The 16,243-nt window shown below is 34.6% G+C and overlaps 1 protein-coding gene across 1 annotated transcript; it reads right to left on the bottom strand.

Moving 5' to 3' along the window:
- LOC135153457 (uncharacterized) lies at positions 1 to 1,121 on the bottom strand. The gene is made up of 3 exons (XM_064096057.1): positions 743 to 1,121; positions 306 to 626; positions 1 to 8 (listed from the first exon to the last, which is right to left on the bottom strand). The coding sequence occupies exons 1-3, from the start codon at positions 1,119 to 1,121 to the stop codon at positions 1 to 3; spliced, it is 708 nt and encodes a 235-aa protein (XP_063952127.1).
- Positions 1,122 to 16,243: the final 15,122 nt, after the last annotated feature.

Here is a 16,243-nt window from a genome sequence, read left to right as displayed (position 1 = left end):
CTATTCACCTATTAATCATGAAAAGTATGGGTTTTTGCTACAGAAATGATGCGAGCGCGAAGCGCGAGCTGAAAATTGATATATTCCAATCTGAAAAGCGGACATTTTGAGCATGATTTTAAATAAAGAACGAGTTGTGTATTTTGATCTCGCTTGCTGATTTCTGTGTAACATTACAATCTTATTTTATTTTTTGCACATGCAGAATTATTGGGGGGGGGGGGGCAAAACGATATGTTTGCCCCCCCCCCAATATTTTCATTGGTGGGGCGATCGCCCCCCCCCCCTGCCCCCCCAGGATCGACGCCTCTGCTTCTGCCTCTTCTTGGGAGGTGCAGCCCCCTGGCTGGAGACTTGGTTGGAGCTGGGTGCTTGGCTGGCATCTGGACCCTCCTCATCTAAACCCTCTTCGTCGGAGGCGGCTTCAGTAATTCGGCCACTGAGGTGGCCCAGTTGGCAGCCCTGTGACCGATGGACTATGTGCTTCGTCAGAAAACCAAGGTTGTTATTGACCCATCTCTGCCTGGGGGTAAGGACGATGGCCTTCTGACCACTCTTCTTTCCAGCGGTCTTCATCTTCCCCAGGATGGTCCTCTGGCTTTTATACCATAGTCTGATGTCGGCCACTGAAAATATACAAAATGTAGAAGCAAGAATTTAGTCAACATCCAAAAAATTGGCATGTTTAACTAATAAACATCATCAATAAATCGGAATGTGCATATTTTCAGCTACTACTTACCGGTGACTCCCAGCTTTTCCGCCATCTCCATGTACTTGCGCTCCTTCTTCTTAGAGTTTTTGAAGTCCACCTTGCTCTTGTCGTAGATGAACTCATTGTCAGCGAAAAACTCGGCCAGCTCCTGCTCCATGGCTTTGGTGATACCGCAGGTAGCATGGCCATATGTCACGTTGTTCTCATCACTGGCGGCGGCTGGTGGATCTTGGCCCCCTTCCTGCAGCATTTCATCATCCTCGGTCTGGGCTTCACCAAATTCATCACCCTCATCACCAGCTATGACAGAAGCAGTAGCTTTCTCCTCGGCCACGGGTATAGGCTGGGGCCCTTCCTCCTCATCAGGCTGATTTTTCCTCTTTTTCCTTGACTTCTTTGGAGCCATGCCGATGCTTGTATTTTGGTTGTGTCTTGTTCACTGTAGCAGCGTCTCGTCAGGCATCAGCGGTTGTAATGAAGAAAGTCGCATCGCGTGTCGTATTTATAGGCCAACACCTCGCGCGACAGGTGGTGCGGTGTGTCGCACAATGGGTCGTAGCCTTGTACGATCGGTTGTAGTAGTCGTACAACGGGTCGCTAGGTCGCGCGACATATGGCGCTACAAAACGCATATGTCGTACGACTTGGTCGCATCATCGTTCAACCGTTGCACAGCCGTTGTACGACTGTTGCACCCGGAAACATGAAAATAATCGCACGATTACGTCTCACGACTGTTGTATCCTGGTGCAGTGGTCGTTCACCTCTCGTACGATTTTATATATTGCTTGCGACTCAAAGACAACACTTCTACAACAGGACGGAAAAAATATTTTCGAAAAAAAAATTATCGCACGAGTGAGGCGCCAATTGTGAAAGGGGCTGAAAGCCTCTGTGCGATCTTATGAGATGACTAGCGATTGATGCCTGTTGCAGCCTGTCGCACGACCAAAAGGTCGCAAATGGTCGTACGTCAATTGTGAAAGGGGCTTTACCATGGCATAATCTACAAAACTATAAGATCAAATTCTGCAAAAAATCTCATTGCGAATTAATTATGCTCATTTATGCGCAAAATATGGTTTGCTCTAATTAACTAAATAATGCCCATAAAATGCTAATTTTTGGTTCACAGACTAATTATAGGAATCTGAACAAACTAATGTACTTTTAAAAAGATTTCCACATCACATTAATTTTCTTATGCATTTTATTTTTTTATAAATTTGTTATGTATTTCCTTGTTTTTCGACTTTTTGCTTTTCATTGTTTTTTTCAATGGAAATTTTTTGGGACTTTATTTTGACCTTAAAGAAGACGAAATTAATTGATTTATAATCAGTAAAAGGAAAAAATTATAGATACATTTATGAATTATGACTAAAAACACTACTTGCATATAATTTGTACACAAAATTTCCAAACCGAGTACCCGGGGGGTCGCAATTTTGGTCGCAAAGTTGCGCGAGAAATCGAAAGTAAAACGTCAGCGAGTGACGCGGTCAAAACATTTTGCGCGGCGGATGTATCGCGAAAAATGTCGGGGGGGGGGGGCTGTCTTATTAGGGTTCAAAGTTTTGCTTAATTTCACCAAACAGTTATATGCACACCCTATTCGGTGTACATTATTTTACATCCGATTTTGATGAAATTGTCAGAGTTTATGCTTCTTTGATTTTTCTTTATTGATTCAAATCCACATTTTTCTGGGGTAGATTTGACCTTTAACAATTTCTACGGACAACTCTTTACTGAGTCCCTGTTCACTACATTTAACAAATATGAAGAATATTTTAGTGGTCAATGTACGAATACAAAGAAATTTGGTTTCCAATTTCTTTAACAATAAGTATACACAAAGATGAAAAGTACAATATAATCATAACAATATTAAAATACTTTCCATGAACAATCAGCTACTTTAATATCCCTAACATTCATAATGCATGTGGATGGTGATAAAAAGTATGTATGCTGCTATATAATATCCCCCACCCTAGCATATGCAGAATTTATTTATCATTAAATTTCAAACACAATCAATGTCGAAGAAATAGTATACATATTATAGCACTTGTACAAGACAATGGTGAAAGTAAATTAGAGTCTAGAGAGAAGGAGAGGAAAAAGGGGGAAGAGAAATAAGAAGAAGATGAAGAAGAAAAAGAAGGAGATCAAAGAGGAGAAAAGTATAAGAAAGAAGAAGGAAGAAAAAGAAGAATATGACATCATCGTGTTACTTTTGGGCATATTTATTTATATCCAGTGTGATGAAAATTTTGCCCATTCTAAAGTAATTGCTGCTTATTTTTTAACCTTACAATATGCTGCTTGCATTGGGTAAAATACTCCCCAAATTTAATAATTTCTTTGGTATTATTAGTATTGAATAACAGATAATGGTCGTCACATCAACTGACAAAATTGTTAATCTGGGTGATAGGGGTGGATCCAGGATTTTTCAAGGGGGAGGGGCATATATTCCCAAGAAAAAAATTTGACAAGCAAAAAAAAAGGTTATTAACCAGAAATGAAGTATACAATTCGTCCACGAAGAAGATTGACAAGCAAAAAAAAGGTCTTCCCTTATAAATGGGGAAGGGTGGCACACTTCTATTTCAACGGCATTTTTACATTATTTATACATTTTAATTGTGCCTCTCAAATGGAGGGGGGGGGGCACGGGCCGGCTTTAGGTTTTAAATTGATGTAAAGTAATATTTGTTACGCAATATTCAAGATGGTCCGGTGACCGAATTTTTCTGACCCAGTTTATAATCCAACCACTTCCCCATGGTATGATTTATTCTCTGTTTTCTCTATTAATACATTATGCATATAATATCAAATTTAACAGTCGGTTTAAATAATGCATATGGCGACAATGCTGCGTCATTTTGCCACAAAAAGGGGTTTCATTAGTTCACAAAGAGCTTCAATGTGGAATAAATGAAATGGATTTAACAATAAAATTATTGTATTAACTTTAAATGTAAAGACACCTTTGCTGATTTACTGATTGTAACTCGACCAAAACAACTGAATAATGGACTATGAACACGAATCAATCGAACAAAATAATTAGTTCCAATATATTGGTTTGATACAACGCTGGAAAATTTAAATATTCAATTTTAAATTTGTTTGTAATAAGTTGTAAAACCCAAGTGAGATTTATTCATGATGCATAATAATCATATTTTACCGAACATTATCAGATTGTAACGTAATATGAAGGCAAAGTGCAATATGGAATGTTATAAGATCAAAGATTACAAAACCAGGATGCAAAAATAATTCTTATCGCAGATTATTTTTATACACCTTATAAAGGCCTATCCATGTTTTCTGAGCTTTACTGGCATAACATTATTTATCAAATCCCAAAACTATCGAATGGCTTGGAAAATGTAACCATTCCTAGAAAAGTTTCTGTTCATTTCGCTTATTGTGCTATAACTCCCCATTATTCCTAACACCACCGGAAACTGACTTTCTGTTTCTAAGGGTTAAGCTGCAGCTAACTCTCCACTGTGTTTTAATTATTACCGAGAGCTAAGTTTCTGTTTCTACCCGTTATGCTTCTTTCTCCCCACTATTTTGAACAATACTGAGAACTAAGTTTGTGTTTTTATCCGTTATGCTCCTAACTCCTCATTATTTGAAAGAATACCAATAACTGAGTTTCTGTTTCTACCCATTATGCTGCTAACTCCCCGGTATTTGTAACAAAACCGAAAACTGAGTCACTTCACTGGTATAAATTATGCAATAACATTTTCATCATTGTAGGCAAAAAGTATAGGCTTTTTACTCTAACGTAGCTTTAACTTTTTGTTTGTTTTAATTGATCTGTTTTCATTTCTAATGTAATCTATTCAAGGGCGTAGCTAGGCTGGTTTGGGCATGGGGAGGTGCACATCCTGATGGGGCGGTGAACTAAACAGCTGTTGAAAGCAGAAGAAGGGGTACAAAATTCGTTTCGCTTACCAGTGCCGGAACTCCTCTGCCTCAGCGGGAGGGTGCACCCAATGCACCACCCCTCCCCTGCCTACACCCTAAATTGGGCGATTCCACAATAGAACTTCAAAAATATCATAAATTTCAACATGCTTTCAATAAGTCATAAGTAGTGTAATATTTTACTATGATACCTAAATTTTATGAAAATTATGAGTTTTTTACCAAAAAGGAAGTCAGATTTAATTTTTTTTGGGGGAAACAATTGAATTTTCAATTTTCAATAATTTTGCTAAATAAATAGTCAAGTGCAAACACTGCCTGAAACGATTATTGGCAAAGATTGAAAATATTGCGGGTCAATGGAATAATGTATCATTGATGGTTCCAAATAATATCTACAACATTTTAATGTTCCATAATGGGGGCAGCCCTGATTTTTCCGAACCTATTTTTGGCAATGTCCCGTACGACACATGAAAATGCAAAAGTTTTTCCTATAATTTTATTTTTGATGATGCAATTTCACAATATCAGTTTTTCTTTCTTTGGCCCATGGGTGATCGATTTATCCCATAAGGATCTAATTACTGCCCTTCATTTTTCAATAATTGTCCTATTAAAAGCTGTCCCGTACGACACAGTGTGTGTCGTACGGAACATGTCCCGTACGACACACAATATATACTGCATTTAATTGCAGGATTTGGATTCAGAAACTATAAATAGAAGGCCTATTTTAATTTAAGTAATTGTTTTGACATAAAGTGAACTGAAAAAGTACTTTTGTATCTCCATAGAACATGAAATAGGTGATTCTAACCATTTTAATTGACTTCATGTAGGCGTATTCTTTTGTGAATCCCTTCAGCTAAACTGGTGATTTTCACTGGTCAGAGCAGGTTAATTTCTTTGTCATTGAGCATGAAGATAAAATCTTTATGATTGATTCGCCCTAGCTTGGAATATGAATTCCTCTTGCATGCTAATGTGAAATTATTATAAGATGTTAAAAAAAATATTTACCTATCAATCATCTATTTGGACTTCCATTGATGATCACTAATTTTTTTTATATACAGTATTGAAACTCCTTACTTTTTTCAAGTTTAAAAAAAAATCTGGAAAATAAGACAAACCATATGGTTTCATGAAATGCAGAAAGGTTTGAAAAAGTAGAATTGCATTTTTTTAGAAAACAAATATTTTGTGGAATTTCAAGTGACAGTAGTGGCATATATCATGTATATATACATTTTATATGAAAAATCATAACATTTTAGCCCATAATTTACACAAACAGCTTCATTCATTCATTGTTTAATAGTGTATTGGAAATCATCAATTAATTCACTAATATATAACTTCACACAAAACCTCAAGTTTTTCAGCTCGTAAAAATGTTGTGAACCATTGTACAGTTCTCATCATGAAAAAAATGATAATATATTGCTCCCGATTGTATATATTGAGGTTACTTAATTATATTGTCCTGAATTACTACTTATTAAAAGGTTTTCATTAAAAGGAAGAATTTAGGGGCAATGCTCCCCTTCTGATAGATAAAAAGTTCATTGTTTTATCCAGGCTGTCCATATGTTCAACACACAAGTGTCCCATACGACACACAAGTGTCCCGTACGACAAATTATTTTGTTTATGATATATTGACAGAAATATTCAGCCAAAAGCGGTTTCTAACATAATGAATGTCTTTAGTTTGATAGGATTATCATTATCATCAGCCAAATAAAGTGATCGAAGAAGTCAAAGTGACATAAAGTAAGAAAGTTTGGCTTCAATTTAGAGATGTCCCGTACGACACATTTTGAGTGTCCCGTACGCCACATTGTTCTCGAATATTGTAATTTGCTTTATTTATTCATGAATGTTTATTTTGCTTTCTTTCATAGATGTGTTTGTTCTTGGGTAATTGAATATCAATTTGAGTTCAGTTTCTATGAAAATTATCTGTTCAACTCACAGACTTTAGAGTACAAACTTGAGGTTTCTAAAAAAGCCACCTTTTCTGCGTCCGTACGACACATTACTATTTTAAATCTGTATTATACAGGATGTGAATTCAAGTCATGTTAAGTCTTGGTTTTCCTAACACTCTGGTAGTACTTGATGATCACCTTTAGTTACTGAAATATTTTTTTTTTCTTGTCAAAAAACTGTCAAATGTTCTCTAAATGTCCCGTACGACACGTATGGAATCGCCCCTTATTGGTGTGTCTGCTTTGCGCGCGCATATCCTTTGGACATTGAGCCGAGATAGGCAATCTGTTCGTGAATTTTAACTTCTTAGGGCAATTTATAGCGTTTTTCGAAGCTCACATTATTTTTTAGTGAGATTCATGTCCTCTTCATCAATTCAACGGTGCTCTGAATTTTCAAGTTAGTACTGTATACAGGGGCCGCGGAACGGTTTTCAAAGTGGGGGGGGGGGGGGGGGGCTGAGCATGCAAAAAATCACAATCATAATTTTTACGCTTTTGTACACTGTTTTAGAAAAAAGTGTGGGAGGCTGAATCCCCAAGCCCCCCCCCCCGCCCCTGGTATATACTGTATAAAAGTGATATATTATACTTTTCATGCTTGTACAGCAGCCTTGGCAACTCTTTAGAATAAAGATGTTGTGAAAAAAAAAAGAATGAAGAAAAAATGGTAGACGTGTATAGCTTAAACCAAGGTTCCCTAGATTTAGTCCAGGCTAGAAGAGGCATAGCCTTGTGTTTTCATATATACAATATCCCTTGATGGTTTCTTGTCAATTCGATGGTGCTGATTCCGAATATTGAATGATGCCACTCGAGTAACCTTGAGCATTTTCCGCAAATTGACAAAATAATAATAATAATAAAATTACATTTCTATAGCGCATAATACACAAGGTCTATATGCGCTTCACATATACATGAATTAAATATCTCAAATTATACAATATGGGCATTGAAAAAAAAATACAATTAATCAATTGTTGAACAGGTACGTTTTAAGCGCAGTCTTAAAGGTTTGGATGGTGGGTGCAGTCCGGATGACAAGCGGGAGAGAGTTCCAGAGGGTTGCAGAGGGTGGCCGCCAAATTATGCAAAGTACCCATATGAAAATCCTAAAATTGCCCACACAATAGCTATAAAATACATGTAATTGTGTTGCAGGAGTGAAATTCTCTCTGAAAAAAAAAGATTTTTGACAAAATATTCATTTCATTGATATTAAAAATGGCCGCCATTGGCCCCCCGTATACTCTATTATGTAGAATATGAATGGGGAAATTAATTTTAAACAAACAAAGAGCACTATTATTGCATGTAATTGTGATATATGAGTGGACATGTCTGAACATAATATGATTACTAACTAGTAAACATTTGATATGTCATTGTGATCATATTTTTATTTTAAAAATGGCCTCCAAACGCCTGAACACCATTATGTACAATGTGTATAGGGACAAAAACTCCACATGCAAGATCGAGCGCTAAAGTGCATTTTATTAAGATAAACGAATGGAATACTGACTAAAAAACATATTGTTAACGAAATTTATTACTTTATGTGTGATAAATCCTGTATATTCTTATTTAAAATGGCCGCCAAAGCCCTAACAATCACCCAAAACGATCACAAGACTGAGCACTAAAATGTATGTATTTGTGGTAAATTGGTGGCATACTGCCTAAAAATATAATTTTTAACGAAATATGTAATTCAGGTTTCATGTTTGTGTTAACTACTTTATTTTGACTTTCAAAATACCTGCCATATTGACTGTATTATGTATAATAATGAACTCAGAAGCCAATTTTCACAGGAGTTAGCACCATAAAATGCATATAATTGTGATCTATGAGTAAAATATTGTCTGAAAACATAATTCCTAACAAGAATTGCCAGGTAGGTGATAAATACTGTATTTTTAAAGTAAAATATAATAAAATAATAATATACAGTTCTTGTACAGCGCATATCATATTATGAATAATGTCTCTATGCGCTTCCAAAGGACTTGGATACTATTACCCCAGCTGTAGCTTGGCAGCCGTAATTACTAAGATTACAGCGCACACGCGTTTCAAGGAATACATTCCTGCCAGCTAGGTACCCATTCACCTCACCTGGGTTGAGTGCAGCACAATGTGGATGAATTACTTGCTGAAGGAAACTACGCCATGGCTGGGATTTGAACCCACGACCCTCCGTTTCAAAGTCCGGAGACTTATCCACTGGGCCACGACGCTCCACAAAAATGGCAAAAATGGCCAAAAATGGCCGGTACATGCCCTAACTGTATTATGTACAATGTGAATGGGAACAAATAAATTTAAATGGTCTTGTGAGAGTGAAATATTGTCTAAAAACATGATTAATATAAAGAAATATTGGGTGATAATTGCTATACAGTGTATTTTAAAATTCAAAATGGCTGCAATATATGCCCTTTCGTGAAAATTATCTGTCCCCATTCAAATTAAACATAATACGATAAGGGCATTATGGCGGCCTATTTCAATTTCAAAATTTATCACCGCATTTATTATCTTAATGACACAAGATATGATATATTTCGTTAGAAACCATGGTTTTAGACAATATTTCATTCATTATATGCAAAATCTATAGTCAAACAAAGCCAAATTCTGTGAAAATTATCCGCACCACTGTTACAATGTAAATCACTTTTAGTGCCTATGGCAGCCATTCAATTCAATTCAATTCAATTTATTTTCATTCTTCAACATAATACAAATAATTACATGATAAATCAATTCAATTTAAATAAAAGCATGAACAAAATTCAACATTGAATAAATAATATACATATTCAATAAGTGATTCAAATATATTTAAATCAATATAATCAATATAATTAAATATAATTAAATCAATATAATCATATATCATGAGAAGAATGGAGGGGTCCACTGAAAAGCAAAGCTTGTAAAATGTGAACCCCTCAAAAAGTTAGGATAGAAAAAATATTGAAATATATGTAAAGGAATACATGAAGATAACGAAAGGGGCAAACAAATCTTATATACAGGATTGTGAAATTCAGAGACAAAAGACAATAACACGACACAACACAACACAGGACGGTACATGAGGGTGGACAATAGTACGATGACAACTGCCTAGAATATAGAAAGAAAAATAGAGATAGGGAGAGGGATGCAAAGCTAATCTGCTGCATATATATTATGCCATATTGAATTTCAGAGTACAACATTATCACCTTCATAACCAATATGTGATGTATTTAGTTAGAAATCATGTTCAAGACAATATTTTACTCATACATCACAGTAACATGCATTTCATGGTTCTCATTCTTGTGAAAATTAGTTTCCCTATACGCATATAACACAATTTAGTTAGGGCTTGTAGCGGCCATTTTGAAAGTCAAAATACAGCATTTATCACCTACATGGCAGAAAAATCATAAAAATCACGTTTTCAAACAATATTTTACTCATACAACAGAATTATATGGATTTCATACTCAAGTAAATCCAAATTCTTACAAAATTATCTCTCCCCATTTACATAGCAGATAATAGGCCTACTGATACAGGGTCTATATAGGGACCATTTCGAATTTCACAATACAGCATTTTATCTCATGCATGACAAAAAAACGATATGTTTCGCAAGAAAACATGTTTTTCAGACAGTATTTTACTCGTAGATCACGATTAGATGCATGTTATGGTTCTTACTCTTGTGAAAAGCAGTTTCTTCATTCGCATTGTACATAATACAGATAGGGCCTATGGCGGCCATTTTAATGTCAAAATACAGCTTTAATTACCGAATTGGCAAATGAAATAAATGATATGTACTGTTGGAAATCATGTTGTAAGACATTGTTACACCAATATTTCGCAATTATTGGCATTTTATGGTCAAGGAAATCAAAATGTTGTCAAAATTATTTGTCCCATTTTACATTGTACATAATAAGGGGTCTCATGACAGCCACTTTGAATATCATAATACAATATTTACCATATTATATTACATGTATATGTAAAATGGCCTTTAAAAAAAATCATTGTTTTCAGACAGTACTGATATTATCACAATTACATGCAACAATAGTGCTCTTGTTTGAAAAATAATTTTCCTCATTCATATTGTACATAATAGAATATACAGGGGCCTGTTGCGGCCATTTTGAATATCAAGGAAATCTAAATATACTGTCATTTTTTTTCAGAGAGTATTTCACTCCTGCAACACAACTACATGCAATTTATAGTCAATGTGCGTGCAATTTTATGATTTTCATGAGTAATTTGCATATTTTGGCGGCCATATTTGAGTTTGCCAATTTGCGGAAAATGCTCAAGGTTACAAGGGTGGCATCATTCAGATTCGGAATCAGCACCCTCGAATTGACAAGAATTCCTAAAAGAAAATATTGTATATACGAAAAACAAGGTTTAGTCCGTTTTCTTTGAGGCCTAGTCTGGACTATGATGAACATGCTCATTGAGTTCTTATACCCGTATACACTTCTGCTTATCAAGAATAGGTGTAGGATCGAGGATGGTAATAGACCAGTTCGTAGTTACTTCATGGACAATTTTGGTCAAAGGACCTTTCATTTCTTTCATTATGATAGGCAGATTTCAAAGCAAGATATTACGTAAGCATGCCTGACATAGCAGTATGAAGAAATTGAATAGACCAGGTGAATAGAATAGCACACCGATGGAACTCCATGAAGGTATTGTGACATTTCTCCTTTGAATACATTTTATAGCATGTTGTACAATGTACTTGGCAAACTGTGAAATACCAATCGTTCGAGGACGCTTTGTTGTTTTTTGTGGATATAAATGAAAAACACAATGCAAAAGAATAAATGAATAATCAAGATATCAAAGCTGGTGCTTATCTCATTAAATTTTAAACCACCATGTCATTTTAGTACCAATGACCTTCCTCTGATCATGCCCAGAATCTTCTGATCATGCGCAGAGAGGAACTACGAACTAGCTTATTGATTTTGAGCATCTTAAAGGGGAATCCAGCCTTGGCCATAAAACGTTGTGTTGGGAAGGAGAAAATAAATTAAACAGAATGGTGAAAGTTTGAAAGAAATCGGACAAGCAATAAGAAAGTTATAGCTGCTTTAAAATTGAGATCACTAATGCTATGTCGATTTCAAATTGGCAACTGTGTAAGTAAATTATGACAATTAAGGGGCAAGGACAACTTTTGTGGTTTTGTCCTAAGTACCCATTCCCATGGGGAAGTAATCTAAATATAACCCAGGCAGTATATTGTTTTATGTCCTCATGAAAGAAAAATATAATTTGAAATAAAACTTGGGAAAATGACATTTTAGCCATCATATTGGAGTACATGGAAGAGTAGTCCTTGCATTACATCACTATTGGGGCGTTGCAAGAAACTTGCGATCAATTGTAAGTATATTTTTAGCCATTTTCTAGAGCTAAGATTGATCTTTTGATTGCAAAATTGCAACAGATAATTTGCGATTGATCGCAAATATTTTCTTGCAACAACCCCTATTACATCTAATATGCGGCCAATTTGAAGTCTTCATGGGTTTAGTGATTATCAATATCTATATCTTTAAAAAATTAATAACTTTCTTGTTGTGTGTCCAATATTGTTCAAACTTTCACCTATCAACTTGACTGATTTTTCTTTTTCTCATAAAAAACTAGTTTTTATTTGGGTTGGATTCCCTTTAAACTCTTTTGAGGCTTTGTTCTGACACTCACCCCTCCCCCCCGGTGAAATGGGCTCGGTGTAAAAATGGCAGAGGTAAAAATGGCAAAGGTAAAAATGGCAGAGGTATAAATGGCAGCGGTAATAATGGAAGAGGTAATGATGGCAGAGGTAAAAATGGCTGAGGTAAAATGACAGAGGTATAAAAGGTCAGTCTTAAACCCCCATGCAAATTGCAAAGGTAAAAATGGCAGAGGTAAAAATGGCAAAGGTAAAAATGGCAGAGGTAAAAATGGCAGAGGTAAAAATGGCAGAGGTAAAAATGGCAAAGGTAAAAATGGCAGAGGTAAAAATGGCAAAGTTAAAAATGGCAGAGGTATAAATGGCAGCGGTAATAATGGCAGAGGTGATGACGGCAGAAGTAAAAATGGCTGAGGTAAAATGACAGAGGTATAAAAGGTCAGTCTTAAACCCCCATGCCAAAAATTCCAAAAGCCCCTCCATGTACAGTAGAATAAATAAAAGAAAGGTTCTGAGAAGAAAATTGGAATTATAATGTTGGACTAATGGAAAGGGTAACATTTTTAAATCATACTGTAGATCTCCTGCACCAAATTGATAACACTTGAGTTGGTATTTCTTATTTTTTCTTGGACTTACATGTACGGCCTTTTCATGTCAAATCGTTCTTCTTATATTCAAATTTGAAGCAAACTTTGGATCCCAAGTATTGTACTTAATTCATTAAAGGGGAAATTAACACTGACAAAGTTTATTGTAAAAATAGCAGAAAATAATTAAAATGATATTGGTGAGGGTTTTAGGGAATCCATCAAAGATTTGAAGAACTATTACAATTTTACATTTGAATGGTGACGTCATTCCGAGCAGTTATTTCCATATATCATGTATATGGTGTAATAAAAAATATCAATGAAATGTCATTTTCTAAAAAAAAAATGAACATGTTTTTTATTGTACCTGAAGTATATCAACATACAAATCATTTATCATTCCGTTCCTGAAAGATTTTTTAAGTAATCATGAACCACTGATAAAAAAATTGAAAAGTAAACATTTTGGTGCATAAAATACGGGGCAGCTGCTAGTATATGACGTCACAGATCAAAAACTCTAACTTCTAATAATCTTTGATGGGTTTTCCGCAGACCTTCACCAATATATTTTTCTGCTAATTTTAAAGCAAACCATTTGTCAGGGTGAATTTCCCCTTCAAAACAGGTCGATATAATGGTACGTATAAGAAACACCTACAAATTTACATCTCTGATTCGCTACACATTTCAAAATTCACGCAGCCGTTACCATAGAAACTAGTTTAGGAACCTGACATCCACTTGGACTAGCTGCAATGAGGTATTGCTCTGAAAAACTGAACACTAGTTGCTATTATATATCATTTACATTTAACTATAGACGTATCATATTAATATCTATTCGGATCCATTATGATGTTAAAATATGAAAAATTACTTTTATCACAGAACGTTTTGTTATTTTTCTGTTATAAAGTTATGCAAGTGGTTCAAAGAAATCCCGAACTCTATTTCAGTGTGTTAAAGGTAACGCACATTGGTGTTTACGTTAAAATTTGTTTGGTATGTATGTGATGAAGTGATGTTCTACTATACGAACTGGCCAAGATAAATCCTTTATCACTCACTAATTGAAATCATTTTGGCATGAAAATGTTTGAGTTTAATCATATCAACGATAAAGTATAAACCCAAAATGATGAAAAAAATCTAAATAATATCTAATCAGTTCATAATACTAATTTCGTCGATAGGAGTCAATTCAATGTCAATAATTATGACTGATATTAACTGGAAAGGCTCTGTCTTTTCCTTGTTGATGTAGCATGTCATGATCTTAAATTACCCCTGTCATTTTTGACTCGGCCATTATTACCTCTGCCATTTTTTCCTCTGCTATTATTACCTCTGCTATTTTTACCTCTGTCACTTTTACCTCCGCCATTTTTAACTCTGCCATTTTTACCTCTGCCATTATTATACCTCTGCCATTTTTACCTCTGCCATTTTTACCTCTGCCATTTTTACCCGGCACCTTGAAATGTTACACCAGTGACTCTGTATTGCTTTTCCTCACCATTTCTTGACTCGTGAGGGCGACTGTAAAGCAATGATTTCTTGGATTTATTGACTTGATCCTTGTGCCTCTAATCGTATGCTGAGAAGGTCATACTAGTACATTCAAATTCCCATTTTCAAGAATTCAAGTTCCTAAGCTGATCGGATATTATATTTTTATCTATATAAATGATCTGAGCTCTTCTTCATCCTTTATGTCGTTTTATTCTGTTTGCCGACGACATCAACTTAATTGCATGTCATAAAGATTTCAATAGATTAATATTACAGGTAAATAGAGAATTAGAAAATGGTGTATAATGATTTGATGCTAATGAATTAATTATAAACAATGACAAAACGTGTGTATTATATTTCAATAGAAAATCCCACCCATATAATTGTAATAATATTAGAATACTTATAAACCATGTTAATTTGAATGTGTGTACTTCAGTTTAATTTTTAGGAATAATTCTTGATGATACTCTATCTTTCCAGGACCATCAACAATATATTGCAAACAAAATATCTAAAAATATTGGTATCCTCCGTAAATTACATGTATCCCTACCTCAAAATGTATAATTTATGTTGTATAACTGTTTAATATTACTATACTTATATTATTGTACAATTACATGGGCAGCACTGGGGAAAACTAAATTAGAATCTTTATATAAACTGCAAAAAAAAGCTTTAAGAATATTTACAAATTCTCATTACAAATTCTCGTCCTGTATTTTTTAGATAACGAACACTTACGGTTTATTGATACATATACATTCACAATTGCCATAATGATGTTTAATGTTAATAGTATTACACCTGAAATAATTTGTCAAATGTTTTTACTCTTAATAAATCTATCCATTCCCACAATACCCGCTCATGTATAAAACACCATTACCCAAAGGTTTCATCTCAGTCCTTACTAAACTCTTTCTTCTCAGTTACATTTCTTTTCACTTTCCATCCATCATTTCCGTACTCCATCCATCATAATAGCATTTAGGATTTTTTTTCTAGTTTTTATATTTATACTTATACCTACAAATCTGTATTTTAACTTATTCTTTGAGGAATCCACACTCAACAAGCCCTGCTTTTTAGTGGATCCCTCCATTTCCTCAACATTTATTCAAATAGTAAAGATGAATAAAAGAAGTTATATGCAAAATGCTTTATCATGAATATTCTACAGATATTATCATGATTATCTAGTTCATTGTGAATATCACTATTAATATGATTATCATATTGTTTAGTGTCTATTGTAAATATTTATTTATCTATGTCATATTGTCATACTGCATGTATATACGTGTATATTCATTTATATCTTTGTAATGGTCTCTTTTACTGTTAAATTGACTTGAGTTAAAATGAAAATAAACCAAAGTGAACTGAACACTTTTAGACACAACGGTCCCCGTATTTGGAACAATTTACCTAATAATTTTATGTCATGCGCTACTTTGTCATCTTTTAAGGTCTTATTGAAGAGACAGCTCGTCTCTTCCTATTCCTTGTAACTCTTTATTTTAAGTACCTATGTATCATGCGTGTCAGGGTGTGTGTGTGTGTGCATGTTTGTATTATATTGCAACATGTTCAACCATGTGTTTCTTTTCCCTATTTGGGGGGGACTGTGCCTTACTAGTTTTTTTAACTTTCATATTAGTTTTCAATTTCATTAATTAGATTAAATCTCGATTGTTTCATGTTACTTTGTGTGTTT

The sequence above is a fragment of the Lytechinus pictus genome, chromosome 3 (assembly GCF_037042905.1).
Source record: "Lytechinus pictus isolate F3 Inbred chromosome 3, Lp3.0, whole genome shotgun sequence".
Classification (NCBI taxonomy): Eukaryota; Metazoa; Echinodermata; class Echinoidea; order Temnopleuroida; family Toxopneustidae; genus Lytechinus; species Lytechinus pictus.
This window is presented reverse-complemented; position numbering and strand designations above follow the sequence as displayed.

What these genes read in the sequence shown, in the direction of transcription:
- LOC135153457 (XM_064096057.1), bottom strand. Translation starts at nt 1,121, where the DNA reads ATGGCTCCAAAGAAGTCAAGGAAAAAGAGGAAAAATCAGCCTGATGAG. An exon ending in GGAAAAGCTGGGAGTCACCG is followed by an intron (nt 627 to 742) that starts GTAAGTAGTAGC and finishes GTATATTTTCAG; the next exon opens with TGGCCGACATCAGACTATGG.